This window comes from Pteropus vampyrus, unplaced genomic scaffold (assembly GCF_000151845.1).
Source record: "Pteropus vampyrus isolate Shadow unplaced genomic scaffold, Pvam_2.0 Scaffold126, whole genome shotgun sequence".
NCBI lineage: Eukaryota > Metazoa > Chordata > Mammalia > Chiroptera > Pteropodidae > Pteropus > Pteropus vampyrus.
Window position 1 is genome coordinate 4,708,230 of NW_011888907.1, and position 15,409 is coordinate 4,723,638.

At 43.2% G+C, this 15,409-nt stretch overlaps 1 protein-coding gene and 2 pseudogenes across 2 annotated transcripts in view; all 3 read left to right on the forward strand.

Moving 5' to 3' along the window:
- Nucleotides 1-11,837, forward strand: part of CALR3 (calreticulin 3) — an 18,067-nt gene extending 6,230 nt beyond the window's left edge. For both annotated transcript variants that reach the window (XM_011366883.2, XM_023534557.1), the window contains 6 exons: nt 3,530-3,624; nt 6,608-6,796; nt 9,378-9,485; nt 9,581-9,712; nt 10,327-10,419; nt 11,613-11,837. In XM_011366883.2, coding sequence (XP_011365185.1) covers nt 3,530-3,624; nt 6,608-6,796; nt 9,378-9,485; nt 9,581-9,712; nt 10,327-10,419; nt 11,613-11,756 — 761 coding nt within the window. In that variant the 3' untranslated portion in view covers nt 11,757-11,837. The remainder of the gene's footprint in view (nt 1-3,529; nt 3,625-6,607; nt 6,797-9,377; nt 9,486-9,580; nt 9,713-10,326; nt 10,420-11,612) is intronic.
- On the forward strand, nt 2,108-2,226 carry LOC111744079 (annotated as a pseudogene).
- On the forward strand, nt 4,424-4,542 carry LOC111744082 (annotated as a pseudogene).
- Nucleotides 11,838-15,409: the final 3,572 nt, after the last annotated feature.

The following is a 15,409-nucleotide window of genomic DNA, read 5'->3' on the forward strand; positions in this document are numbered from 1 at the left end:
AACATGAAAAAAAAAGTTGCATTTCTATATACAATGAACAATCTGAAAAGGAAATTACAAAAACAGTTCCATTTACAATAGCATCCAAAAGAGTAAAATACTTACAAATTAACCAAGGAGACAAAAGACTTAGTGAAAACTACAAAATATTGCTGGAAGACATTAAAGAAGACAAAAATGGAAACATCCCACATTTATGGATTGGAAGACCAAATATTGTTAAAATGTCAGTACTACCCAAAGCGATCTACAGATTAAATCCCCTATCAAAATTCCAGTGACTTTTATTTTTTTTTTGCAGAAATAGAAAAACTCATCCTAAAATTCATATGCAATTTCAAGGAACCCTGAATAACCAAAACAATCTTGAAAAAGAAGAACAAAAGTGGAGGACTAAACCCATGTCTATGGACAGGTGAATGGATAAACAAAATGGTATATTCGTACAATGAAATATTATCCAGCCTTAAATAGGAAGGAAATTCTGGTACTTTTTACAGCATGGATGAACCTTGAGAATATAATTCTAAGTGAAAGAAGCAAGTCATAAAAGACCACATATTTAATGATTCCACCTATGTGAGGTACTTAGAGTAGTCAAATCATAGAGACAGAATATAGAGTAGTAGTTGCCAGGGGCTGGGGTATAGGAATGTGGACTTAGTATTTAATGGGTATGGAGTTGCAGTTTTACAGGATGAAAAGAGTTCTGGAGATGGATGGTGGTGATGGTTGCACAAATGTGAATGTATTTAATACCACTGAACTGCATACTTAAAAATGGTTAAGATTGTAGAGCTTACGTGTGTTTTACCACAATAAAAAAAAGTGAAAAATAGCTTTAAAAATTAAAATGTATTTTGAAAATAACCATCTACAATCAAAATTTGGCAACTCATCTTTTAAAATTATTTTCCCTCATCTGACATGTTTGTCTCACAGAATTTTTCTCCCTCATTTTTTCCATGCTTATCTCTGAATTTATCATGATCAGCATCAGGCTTCAGACACCTAGTTATGCTAGTCTTATATTTATATATATGGCTGGTCATAGTATTTTTGTAGAAAGTAGGAAAAATATATATTCCATTTTATTAGATATTGGATTATTTATTAGATTTAAATATAACCCTTCTCTGTCATTTTGGAGAGGGAGGTGACTTCTCCAAGATCACAGCATTAGATAGAGTCACGGTTTTCGCAGACTCCACAGCTCCCCACCGAGAATTCTCTCTACTCTGCCATTCTTGCATTTACTCTTGAATTTAAAACCTGGAATGGAAATAGTCTTTATTTATGATGAAAAAAGAAATTAACATATCTTGGTTTTGGTTATTGTTATTCTCTTAAAACAGGATAGCAGAGATAGCTGGCAAAAAAATATGACCTATTGAATTAGAATTGATTTAATAAATATTTGATTGAATTAAGTTTGGTAAACAAAACCACAAATATCCACCAAAATACTACTTTAAATATATCTAATATGCTTGCTACATCTGAATTGTGAAGCAGCATATTTTGGAGTTAAAAAATATTTTTTCTGTATTATTTTTGCTTTTAACTCAGTTTCATTTTACTCAAATCCACTGTGTTACTGTTAGGACACTTCCTGGTGATGTCTCGGCACTACCCTTTGAGAACAGCTTGCTGAGGCTCTTGGTGTTGAAGGGGAAGAGAGAAGTATGTTGTACTGGGCCCCTGCCAAGGGCCTTGCACACGCAATCTTAGAGTATGTTATAAAACCCTAGGAAATAGAGAACACAGCCCCAACCTTGCAAATGAGAAAACTGAGACACAGAAAGATTAAATTTCTTGCCTCAAGTCAGGTCAGCCTGACTTCAGAGCCCATATGTCCACCCTATTTCATCTACCCTACAAAAATCTGTTATGCATGTAAATATTTTATGATCACTGTTAACAGAAAATGTCCAGATTTTCCAGTCTGGTCTGGGAGTGTTCTGAAGCTTAATTTAATATTAAAAGTGTGTGGGTGCTTACGAATAGGGAATTTTGAAGAAAAAATAAATTTCATGTTTCAATCCTGAAGTAGTAGACTTTCAAACAAATAGTTCACATAAACTTTTGTTTTAAAAATTGAACTGGAGTCTACATCCATGCCACCTTGAACAAGCCCGATCCTGTCTGATCTTGGAAGCTAAGCAGGGTCGGGCCTGATTAGTACTTGGAAGGGAGACCACGTAGGATGACAAGGTGCTGTAGGTGTCAAATGTAAAAAATAAGAGATTGAAAGGTGACAAGGTCCTTGCAATCTGTGAGGTCAACCAAGGGTTGCCTCGCCTAAAAGTTTTAAAAAATAAAAAAAGTAAATAAATATTGAACTGGAATGTTTCCGGCAAAAAAAAAAAAAAAAGGAAATTACATAAACACACATCCTCTGACAACTAGAAGATAGACGCATTGTTCTTTGTCGGTCTCTCTGGACGCCACTTCCAACTTCAGTGTCATATCTACTCTGGCAAATTGATATCCTTTAAGCAACATCTTTACACGCAGCCTGGATCTCATTTATTCTGGAGGTTCATCTCTGCAAGTTGTAGAAGAGATCGCAATCATCTGCTTGTGTTTTGGCACAGTTCTCCTCACAGAATCCCCTAGGGTAGGTGCAGGCTGGGGGCAGGCTGGGTTGTGGTAAAATTTGATCTGAGATAGACAACCAGATGCTTGGGATCTCCCTAAGGCTTAAGGTCAAAGCTACAGCAAGGTAATTCCCTCAGAAGGTTTGACGAATTTTTCAGATTCCTCCTGCAAATCTTGTTTAGTATTTTAATATATTCAAAACTCCTTAGTCTCTGATAAGGGAATAGAGTGTCCTACAACATTCCATTTCCTGAGTAGAACTGAACTCTATGCCAATTTAAAAATCGATAACTTTTGAATGGGATTATTTCTAGATTTTACAGCTTATCAGAATCTACCAACTAATCACAGTCTCTTTTTTGTTTATGATTTGAAGTTATCATTAAGAATGTGTGTGTGTGTGTATGTGTGTGGTCTTCGGGCATAATAATAACAACAAATATTGAGCTTTAAATACATTACCCCTTTTAATTGGCAAAATAACTTTGTGAAGTCAAAATTAACACTGAGGTATGAGGAAGCTGCATAGTTGCAAATATGTCTCAACACAGTGAATGAGAGCTGGGGTCGGAGCCAGTCAGTCCAGCTCCGAAGCCCTCACCTGGGCGCAGGTGCACTGGTCAGGGCTTCAGAGCATTGACCAGACTCAGACAGCACGTCGATGCTTACCAGACTGTTAAACCTTCCTTTTCTTACTCACATGCTGGTTTACACTTGAGTCCAAAGTGGCTGCGGGGAACAGAGAAGCACTTGAACTGAAAAGGGTGTCTCTGTCCATTTAAATATCTCCATGTGCATATCTGATTATTCCTGGATATGTAAACTGCCTGTGTCTTGGATATAATTTCAGGAGAATGGTTGGGAGTATCCTGTGGTGATACATTATGGAAGGGAATTGAGAGCATCTAATGTTTTTTTCTTTTGGTAGGACCTGATATTTGTGGATTCGATATCAAGAAAGTTCATGTCATTTTACATTTCAAGAATCAGTATCACTCAAACAAGAAACCTATCAGGTGTAAGGTAAATGCTTTTGTATGCAAATCAATGATTGTGTTAACCCTTGACGAATGATAACATAAGTTTAGAGAAAATAGTTTTGATCTTAAAATATCTAAATGAGCCAGGGATGGATCTTAGCAAACATACCCCACGTCCCTGCTTTCTAGTTTAGCAGGCCCTTTAGAGACACTTGTCCACTACTTTGGTTTGGTTTCTAAAGTTTTTCCCCATCAGGAGGGCACTCACTTTTTATCGTAAACTATGACATCAATTTATAATTTACCCTATCAGGGTTACGACAGGTAGGTCACATTTCAACCATATCTATCCTCACTGAGGAATGAAATGGTCCTGATTTTATTTCTTTATTCCTGTAAATTAATCTGGAGAAATACCAAAACATTTAAAAATAGAAATATTTCTCAAATGAAAGCATACACTCTTACCTTTTCACCCAGGGAATCCGTGAAATGACTGTCTTTGTCTTAGGGCCTGCTTTATAACTCAATGGCCCTGCCTGGGGCTTCTCCAAAGCAGCAGCTTGTGCTAAGTCCCTGGCATGTGGGCCTATTGAGGGGAATAATGCTCCCTAATAATCCCCCCACCTCATTTGAATGTAAGCGCCAGGAAGCAGGGACCTGTCCCCTGAGGTACCTCCAAGGCCCAGAACTTTGGAGGCCTTCATGAATGTGGGTGAATCTGGTCGGAAGGCCCAAGTGTGTCTCCAGATCATTGACAGTGTGGAGGGGAAGTGTCTATTACTGTTCCTTATTCAGTCTCAAGCAAGGGAGCACTAGGTCTTTTCACAAAACCCTGGTGTATCTACAGCTATGCCACCCTGAACAAGCCCGATCCCGTCTGATCTCGGAAGCTAAGCAGGGTCAGGCCTGATTAGTACTTGGATGGGAGACCACGTAGGAAGATCAGGTGCTGTAGGCGTAAAAAAAAAAATAAATAAATAAGGGATTGTAAGCTGACAAGGTCCTTGCAGTCTGTGAGGTCAGCCAAGAGTTGCCTCGCCTAAAAAAAAAAAAAACAAAACAAAACCCTGATATGTCTCCATTGGCAGCACAGCCCCTCTTGACCCCCGCCATTGACATAGTGGTTCTAAGAGATCAGTGGTTCCCCACATACACACCTCGGCCTGACATCCCTCCCATGGGGCAAGGGGGAGCTCACCATCCAAGGCCACTTAGTGTTTGGACCAAAGGGCAGGTCTTTGTGATCGATTCCCGAGAAATGATTCAGGTGTATGGGAGAGAAAGTGACGACACGATGGAGGCTGCGAGGTCCCGTGCCTGGGAAGCTGAAGCATGATCGCCTAGGGTCAGCAAACCTACAGGGCCCTGAGAGGCACCCACAGGCTGAGGACACCCTCAGGCCTGTGCTGCTGTTTCTGCAACCTGTTAGAAAAATAAGACACATCTGCTGAAGGAGCACTGATTCACAGCAGCTACCTGGCATTATGGTCTTCCTGGGGGGGAGACCCCGCTATCTCCACAGGGCTTTGATTCATGCTGTGATGCTGGAGAGGAAAGGGTGAGAACCTGTCCTGCAGATCTGATCTGCATGTTAGAAAAATGGCTCAGATGTTCTGGATGTGTGTGTTTGTGTGTGGAGGAACAGGGTGATCGCTTGTCAGGGCAAGGCTCTGGCGGGATGCAGAGCATGGGAGCGTTTTGATAATTCAGGAGTGGGGTCCAGAGGACTTGATGATGTTTGGAATGTGGGTACTGAGGATACGGACGATGACTCTCAGCAGCATTGCTGTTAATCAAGAGAGGAAACAAAGGCCAAGGAGGGGCAGACTGGGAGTCACGTTTAGAACGATTGTGTGTGAAATCCTGGCAGACATCCGGATAGAGGTATCAGTAAGCTGTTGGAAACTGGGGTCTGAAGCTCAGGCTGAAGGTTGGGTTGAAAGATGCTTTTTGGAGCCATTCGTGTATGTGTGGGAGTGGATGTGATCCCCCAGGAGGCTCTGTCTTGGAGGACACCAGCAACAGGGCCAGGGAGCCTGAAGTCTGAACAAGGAAACGGAGTTGAAAAGAAAGGCAGCAGAGAGCAGAGGGAGAGCATGGGGAGAAGCAGTTATTCGTCTGTGGTATTGATCCCTGACAGCCATTGGCCACCGTGTAGACAGCAGTGCCCTGTCCAGCAGGGTGGAGCAGATGGAACTGAAGAGGCCTTTAGCTTTTGGTTCTTGGCAGGAGAGAACCCTCCTGATACAGACCCTTTAAGATGCTGGGACAGTGGCTGACAAACCTGAGCCATGTCACTGTCCCCGGAGGGCCTGTGAAAGTGACTAGAGGATCCACCAGGTTCTGATGCAGCAGGTTGGCGCCCACATGGGAATGTGCATTTCTCATTGATACTGATGTCATGGGGCTGCACTCTGAGAACCCCTGCTGGAGCCTGGTGCAGGGGTCCCCTCTGCTACTGACAGGTGGGCACATCCTGGGCACCCTCAGCCTCCCCGGGCACCCACCTGCCCCTCCTTAAGTGCATGTTTCGGGTGTTGAATGCTTTGCTCGCATCCAGCCCTGGCTTTTAACCATGACCCAGGAGGCAGTGAGCCTGCCCTCGTGGAGCTTCAATTATTGGCCAGCTCAGAGCATCAGAAAGTTCTCCCCTGTGTTAGAAATAGAGTGGGCTTCGTTTGAAATCCTTCAGAATCTAGGACAGGAAGTCATTTTCCACATAACTTTTTATAAACAGTGAGGTGGTCCCATCAGTTACAGGGACCACTCCGTCATAACTGCCTGTGGGATTATAGTGGGAGCCAGCGTCTTTGCACAGGCTCAAGAGAGGGCTATGCATAGCAGTGCTCTGCAAAGGCATGATTCTTCCGTAGGACAAACTGTTACTGTCAAGTCAACCCCTATTCCTAGAAACTCTCCTCTTCTGTTTATAACAAGGCTTTGACTGATGACAACTTCAATTGCATGTTTAGACTTGCCTTGCAACCTGTCATTGTCATTTATTTCTCCCCTAAAACATTCAGGTTGATGGCTTTACACACCTCTACACTCTGATCTTAAGACCAGATCTCACTTATGAAGTGAAAATCGATGGCCAAGCGATTGAATCTGGCAGCATTGAGTATGATTGGAACCTGACATCACTGAAGAAGATGGAGAAGTCTTTGGCAGAGTCCAAGGACTGGGAGCAGGACGAAGAAGACAAACCCCAGGTATGGATTTCCCCCAAACAACTCTAGAAAGCGTACGAGTGAACTTTGTAACTACCAGGTCCTGTACGATTGCTGAGTGGCTGGTAATCGTGATAGCATAGAAATCAAAATGCTCTTCCCAGAGCATATGTGCTGAAACCAGCCACAGATATGCACGTTTCAAAGGTATTGTGAAAGAGTTTTATAATATTTGAGATCAAAGCAAGTAGAGTTTGTTCTTTTTAACCAATGTTAAGGCACCAACAACCTTTTTTTAAGTGATTTTTTTTGTTGTTATTCTGCATTTGAACATGAAGTATTTTTTTGGCCTCACACTTGTGACTATTGACCATAACATAACAGCTATGTAAGAGTTTCCCAGGGCTGCTGTAACGAAGCACCACAAAGTGGGGGGCTTAAAGGACGAAAATGTATTCTCTTTTAGTTCTTGAATCCAGAAGTTAGAAATCAACATGTCAGCGGGCTCACACTCCCTCTGAAGGCTCTCGGGGCATCCTTCCTTGCTTCCTCCAGCGTCTGTTGCTTCTGGCCATTCCTTTGCTGGTAGACACATCACTCCAATCTCTGCCTCCATCTCCACATGGCCTTGTCCTCTCCTTATATCTCTTCTATCTCTTATTAAGACATTTGTTATTGGATTTAGGACCTGCCTGAATAATCTGAATAACCTCCTTGAGCTCCTTATCTTAATTACATCTGCAAAGACCCCTTTTTTTTCAAATAAGCTCGCATTCCCAGATTCCCAGATTTAGGATGTGGATAAATCTTTTTGGGAACTATCCACTTACAGCTACTTTTTTTTTTTTTTTTCAGTTTATGTTTGTTTATTGTTGGAACATTTTGTTTCAAACATTAAACACTGCACCAAAATACGAGCCATTTTTCTGTAGACAGTTGTCTTTGCCATAATTAAGAGTACCAGGCTGATGTTTACAACTAACTACTTAGTGGCATTGCTATCTAACAGTCAAATACTTTATCATGGAAAGAATGTAATTATTAAATCAAAATGGCATCTCTTTTCGACTATTACATTTTTTGGCAATTCTTTTCTTTTTCTTAGATAATCCAAAGTTCCAGGAATTTGGAATCCATGGTGTCCAATCAATGAAAATGCCTTCAGATTAGGGTAAAACCCCAATCGTAGAAGGTTTTTCCATCATTTCTCAAGAAAAAAAAAGGCAAAGTTTCCCCCTCCCTTTCTTACCTTTAAAACAAACTGAAAGAGGAGTTTTCACCTAGAAAGAGCACTAACTTAAAGCCCAGAATGACAGAGAAACTGACCCTGCAGCCCCCTCCTCCTGCCCCCGTCTCTACCCCCTCACCTCCAGCTGCACATTTGGAGACACAGGTCTTGGCACTGAAATCCTGGCCCCTCTGGGCTGCAAGGACGAGACCCAGCAGTGTGGGTGGAGACAGATCCCCAGAGGGGCCGAATCGTCCTTTCAGAAGCTCCTTTCCACACTGGCTGTTTTGTCCCCATATTCAGTTCCATGTGAGCTCCTAAACAAATTAATTCATTGTGGCCTTATGATCTGATCATCCATGATTCTAAGGAGCCTGCTACTCAGATAGAACTGTAACCATTTTTCTGGATCCCAACACTATAGGGGCTCACGGTTGGCCAGATGGGGTGGGGGCAAAAAGCAGTAGGAGAGCCAACTACCTGCTATGTATCGATTGCTGAGAAGTTACAGAGTATCATGGAAAAGCTGCCCTCTAAGTGAAAAATTTTTACAATTTCTCAGTTCTAGAAGAGGAAATACCATTGCATGTGACTTTTATGCTTTTATATGTGTTTATATGGACATTAATCCACAGCAACTTTTTCTCCATTCACTCATTAAATAATAACTAAACCATATACACACATCTATATAGATATGTGTACATATGTATGTATATATGTGTGTATTAATGTGTATATACATACACTTTTATGTATTATATATAGACGTGTATATGAATGTATGTGTATATTCATGTGTATAAAGGTACATATGTGTGTGTATAAATGTGTGTATATGTACATGTATATATGTATTGTGTGTACATATGCGTTTGTGTGTACATGTGTATATATGTTTGTATTGTGCAAGTGTTCTATATATCTATAAGAGGACTCAATAATAATTGCATTTCTCCTGCTACTCAGCAGTCCCCAGGTAAAACTTGGGACATTTTCAGTTTTCCAGCCTCTCTCTGGAACAGTCCGTGTGTGACTGTGATGTAGAACAGACTTAACCATCAGTCAGTTGCGCGCCTGCCTCCCCCTATCACTTTTTTGCCCATCATTTTACCTTTAACCATTATTTCAAGTTTTCTACCCTGCTGTTCCTCTCAACTGCATGAGGAAATGCTGCAGTCACTTTGGGGATTAGGGAGAAAAATCCCAGCAGTGCGTAGCCCTGAGGCCCCTGGCGGGATGAGGGGCCCAGGCACTTGGCTCTTCGACCACCACATTGAGGAGGTGATGGAGAAATAGGGACCTGGGTCACAAGCCTGCCTCTGCCTCCCAGTACCTAAGAATTTCCTTTCTCAAATCTGAGAATCTGGTTTTTTTTCTTGCATGTATTTTAAGGACTGGGAGAAGCATTTTCTGGATGCCAGTGCCAACAAACCAAGCGACTGGAACAGTGAACTGGATGGGGACTGGCAGGCACCAATGCTGCAGAAGCCTCCATACCAGGTGCGCAGGTGGCATCCTCTTCCCGTGACTCCCTCAGGCTGCCCCCTCTTCTGCCCTTATCACTCAGGATGACCACATACGGTTTGTTGTTGCAGGATGGCCTGAAACCAGAGGGTATCGATAAAGACGTTTGGCTCCATCAAAAGATGAAAAACACCAACTATTTGACGGAATACGACCTCTCGGAATTTGAGAACATTGGTGCCATCGGGCTGGAGCTTTGGCAGGTCATTGGGTTTTTTATTTTCTTTAGTTTGATAACACTGAACTTCAACCTAAACTCCTTAATTCACATAGCCGTTGTTTCTTGAGGTCCTGCTGTGTGCCTGGCACTTATACCTGGACCCGAGACATTCAGTCGTGGCCAAAACAGATGACCTTCCAGCCTTCTGGGCACTCCCTGTCTGCCTCCTTGCCCCCTGGGAATTGGTCACCAGTGGGTCCATCAGCTTTACGACTGGATTGCAGAACCTGATGCAGTGGGTCTGAGATGTAGCTTGAGAGTCTGCACTCCCACCAAGCTCCCAGGTGATGCTGATGCTGCCAGTCCACGGCCCACACGTTGGACAGTGAGGCAGCATCCAGATCAGTTAGCATTGGCATCCCCAGGGCAGAGACCAGGTGCATCAGGAGTTTCTAAAATGTTCCTGGTGATCTTAGTAGGCAGTCAGGTTTGAGAACCTGTGCCCTGGAGGGGATGAACGTTTCAGAAATGGGTTTAAGCATGTGCTGCCTTGGAGAGCTAATCATTGTCTCAGTACTGAGCAAAATACAACTGTTTCTTGGTAGAAAGTTGTTATATGTCTCCCATCAACAAGGAAGGCCTTATTTTTATCTGTAGGTGAGATCTGGAACCATTTTTGATAACTTCCTCATCACAGACAGTGAAGAGTATGCTGAGAATTTTGGCAAGGCCACTTGGGGTGAAACCAAGGTATGATGAATGCAGTTAACTTTTCTTTCATTATTTATTTCTGTACTTGAATCTAACATATAGGAAGGGGCTTGATGAAGTTTTATTGATGAACACCTCACCCAGATCAAGACACAGAATGCTACCAGAGCTCCGGGAGCCTCCTCACATCCCCTCCTAGCCAACACTGGCTCACAAAGGAACTGCGATTCCATCACGATAGATCAATTTGACTTTCTTTTGAAATTCATGTAAATGGAGCCATCCAATATTTACTCGTCCAGGCAGGGTCGTGAGATACATTCATATTATCACATGCAGCAGTAGCTCATTCTTCCTGTAAGAATATTCCAGAAGGTATGTGTCTATTCTCTGTCCGTGCTGCTTTGGGTGGCTTCCAGCTTGTGGCCTCATTCATAAAGCTGTTACAGTCATTCCTGTACATGTCTTTCAGTGGACATAAGCCCAGGAGTGGACAGGTTGGGTCACAAGTTCCCTTACAGCCAAATAGTTTCCAGTGTGTTGTCCTATTTTATATTCCCTGGATTTTCTCCTTTCATGGCCCATTCACTGGTCAGCTGGTTGAAGGACAGGGCCCTAGTGCTCTGGGAACAGAAAGAAGAGGACGTATTCATATCCTGGGGGCTGCCGGAACAAATCACCACAAACTAGCTGGCTTAACACAACGCAGATTTCTTCTCTCACAGTTCTGGAGGCCAGAAGTCCAAAATCAGTATTAGTGGGCTGAAATCAAGGTGTTGGCAGGGCTGTGCTCCCTCTGAAGGCTCTAGGGGAGGATTCTTCTCTTGCCTCTTCCAACTTTTGGGGGCGTCAGGTGTTCCTTGGTTTGTGGGTACATCACTCTAATCTCTGCCTTCATCTTCATGTGACTTTCTCCTCCTTTCTATGTGTTTCATATTTCTCTACTTCTCTCTTATGAGAACACTTATGATGGAATTAAGGATCCATCTGATAATCCAGGATAATCTCGCCATCACAACACACTTAATCCCATTTGCAAAGACCCTTCCTCCATATAAAGTCACACTGACAGGTTCCAGGGATTAGGACCTGAGAGCCTTGGAGGCTCTTATTCAGCTGCCCCTAGCTGAAGTGGAGGCTTCCAGAAGGCAGGGGCAGGTCGCATGCTAACACCTGGTCGGCCCCCAGAAAGTATAATCCCCAGCCACCCAAGTCTTCATTTCTTTCCGCAGGGCCCAGAAAGGGAGATGGATGACATCCAGGCCAAGGAAGAAGTGAAGAAGGCCCACGAGGAAGATGAGAAGGAGCTGTTGATGGGTAATTTTGACGGGAAGGAAAGTAACTTCAAGAGATTTCACAGGAGGAATGAACTTTAGTCACTCTTACCCCAGAACAAGATGACTGATAAAACCTTGTTTCTACTTCAATCTACATTTAAAAGCTCAAATGTCAACATATGTGATAATTTGTCCAATTTCTTTGAAAAATGTTCCAATGCTTCTTGGTGGTTTCCCTAAGCCCCTGCCCCTTTCCACAAGCTGTTTCCTCTGGATAAACCTGAGTCCTGGAAGCCAGAGGCCAGTAAGAGACTGGCCAAAAACCTGATACTCTTTTTTTTAACCCCAAAACGTTTTATAAGTCAAATTTGGTAAAACTTATTTTGAGAAAGAGGAAATGATGCCATATTTCTTTGGTTTGTAAGTTACTAAGAACATATGAGAAAATTTTCCAATATGAAATCTTTACGTAATATCCTTGGCGTGAAAAGGTTTCACATCTTCCACTGGTATGCTAATTGTTTTAGAGGACTCGGGCCTCGTGCACAGACAATTGAGATGCCATAAAGAAGCTGATGATCCACTCCTGTGGCCATTAGTTCTCTGTAAGACAGAGGAATGAAATTCATTCTCTCAAGTGGAAATAGTGATTATTTCTCAGTTTAATATTTTTCTTTCAAATAAAATAACTCGCTTTTTTTTTTTTTTAAAGTCACACATAGCAGTTTCTGTTTTGAAGAGACTTGTTTTCATGTAGAAACTTGTGTTGGTAATCAAATTTAGGACACTGGGAATTTTGAATTTAGTAATGTTACAAATAAGCCAAATAACTTGAAAATTATATATGGCCTATTGATAGATGTTCAGTGTGAAAAGTCTGTCCAGGAAGTGAAATTCTGTCAAGTTTTGTTCTCTCTTTGGCCAAAGTTGGCAGACCTTTAAACATGACTGTTTTGGCTGATGGCTGCATTGGTCTTCACGGTTCATCAGGGATCGATTATCAGCCTCAGAAACTAAAGACTCACTTGCCATGCAGGGGATTCAAACATTGTCCACCTCTTTCACCTCTGGGCAGGATGAGAAGTTAGTGAGGGGAGAAGAGCGAGGCCTATTGAGAAAATGCTGGAAACGATTGTGTGAAGATGGGTCAGACTAGCTCAGACCCTTGGAGCTCATCTTCTGGGGCAGCACCTTCACAGCCTTCGAGTTTGCCTGCCTGGAGAACTTTCCATGAAGATGGAGATTGTCCCCACCTGTTGTAGCCATTGAACGGTAACCATTGGCTGCATGTGAGCCCTTGAGATATGGCTGGTGGGACTGAAGAATGAACTTTTAAAAAATTAACAAATTTTTTTTAGGGAAGTTTTAGGTTCACAGCAAAACTGAGCAGAAAGTAGTGAGAGTTGCCATATATTGCCTGTCCCCACACCCACACAACCTCCCCTACCAATGACATCCCCTACCACAGTGGTACACTTGTCATAATTGAGGAACCTACACTGACACGTCATTATCACCTGGAGTCTGTAGTTTGCATTGGGTTTCACTTCTGGTGTACATTCTATGAAGGAATGAATTTTTAATCTTATTTCATTGTAATTAATTTAAACGAACATAGCTACATGTGGCAAATTTACGCCATGTTGGGCAGCGCAACCCTGAACTCTGGTGAGAGAGGCCCCAGGGCGGTTGATCACTGCCAAGCATGGGGCCACAGCAGTAGAGGAATCCCAGGCCACTCAGGCTAGCCATGTGTGACTTGCACCACCAAGCCTGTTCCCAGATAAGAAGATGCAGGAGAGTCTGTTGTCATCTCCTCTAAAGATTCTGACACCCAGGCTGGAAGCCTGCACTCATTTCCCAGACACCCTTGCCCACCAGTTTTCCTGTCAGAGGAAGTTGGATGGCAGGTGGAGAGAAGCCATTTTCTTCAGGCTTCTGCCAACGCCTTAGTGGTGACAATAGCAGTGACTTGAGCAACAATGGCAGAAACAGCAGTAGCTGGCGAGGACCCAGTGATTATTGGTTTTGGGTAACACCTTTTTCCCTTTTGACTTTCAGCCCTAAAGGGGCTAGCAGCTTCCTGTGGTTACTAATCTTAGGTAACATCACACGCCCCTTCCGTTTTTTCCAATACTTTTGTACTCAATCTTTTATATCAGATGTTCTCTGTTTGAAGTATCTAGAATGACTTCTCTTTTCCTCACAGGACACAGACTGATAAAGTGCTCAAGGCAGCTAAAAGCCTCCCATCAGCCCCACCTCGACCACTGCTACATCTTTCCACTTGCTTCCATTTATCCTCTCAGTCTATTTTGCCCACTGTATCCAGAGTCACTGTTCTAGAACATAGATCTGCTTATGTTCAAAACCCTCTGGTAGCTTCCCGTTGCTTTTCACACAGAAAACGGGCAAAGGAGCACGGTGAGATTGAGAACTTGGAGTTCAGAGAGCAAGACGGTCTCAAGACAATGCTAGATCCCACATAGTCTTAATGCATTGCTCTTGACACAGGTTTGTCTCATAAACCTGGCCTTTACTTGAGACTGTCTTCCTGTCTGAGCTCCAGAACTTCAGTGTCACCGTTCTTCTTAGCTCTTCAGCTCCCTCTGCCTGCCATGGTCCGCAGCCCCCACCTGCACTGCATACACACTCCACCTTCAAATGTCACAGCCTGTTTATAGTGACTGTCTATAGTGGTCTGTTGCCTCATATGATCATTTGATGTCCATTTCCTTCCTGTAGACCAGTGGTTCTCACAATGGGGGCCGATTGTGAGCCGCTACAGCATCTCCTATCAATTTGGTAGAAATGCAAAAATCTCAGTCCCCATCCAGATCAAAATCTGAAATCCAGTCTGTGTTTAACAAGCCTTCTGGGTGGTTCTGACAAGGCTCCAGGGCAAGATCCCTGCTCTAGGCCGTAGATGGGGGTAGAGTGGGTGTACTTGGTCCAATATTGGAGTACCTGTGCCAAGGCCAGGAGTGCTCAAGGAGTATTTATTTGATGGGTGAGTGGCTATTGATCAATCACAAATCATGCTGTGCTCATCTGAATGGCATGAGGCATACCAAGTCACCGAGGATACCAGAGCAGCAGTTTCTGAGATTTCAGAACAGAGCAGGTGGACAGGAAGCTATGCCCCACCACCCTTGGGATCAAATGGCCTTCTGGCTTGCCTGACTGAGAAATGGTAGCCAGCCACCATCACAGGGGACCAGGTAAGGGGAGATCAATCTGCCCTGGAGAAACCTTGGGCCACAAAGGTCAGCTGGCCAGCTGGCCCTTTTTTCCTCACCTTGTTAGTGGAAACTGGCCACAGGAGTGGGTATCAATAGCCAATGGAAGGCAAGAAGTGTTGTTAAACAAAACTTTTAACTTCCACAGCTGAAAGTCTTTTTAAAAGAAAGGGCTTATTGGGCCATTGCTAGCAAGGAAAAAAGAACAGGTCCTGGGGCATGGAGTCTAAACCATCAACATCAGTGCCCAGTGGAAAAGGCAACACGTTCGCAGTCCTGGAGTTGGTGAGCATTTTTACACATCAGATAGTGGGGAGAAAGCTTTAAGTTGTTTTGAAAGAGTTTATATTGGTTATAAAGAGAGTGGGAGAAGGTGAAGCATGGATGGTTCTGGGATAGGTGCAGAGTCTGTAGGTGGTGGGCAAGGCTGGAAAGGTCATGTGTAAACAAGAATAGGGGGCTCCTAGGGTTCTCTGGCACCTAGCCTTTCTTTTAGATAATCACAGAAATAGC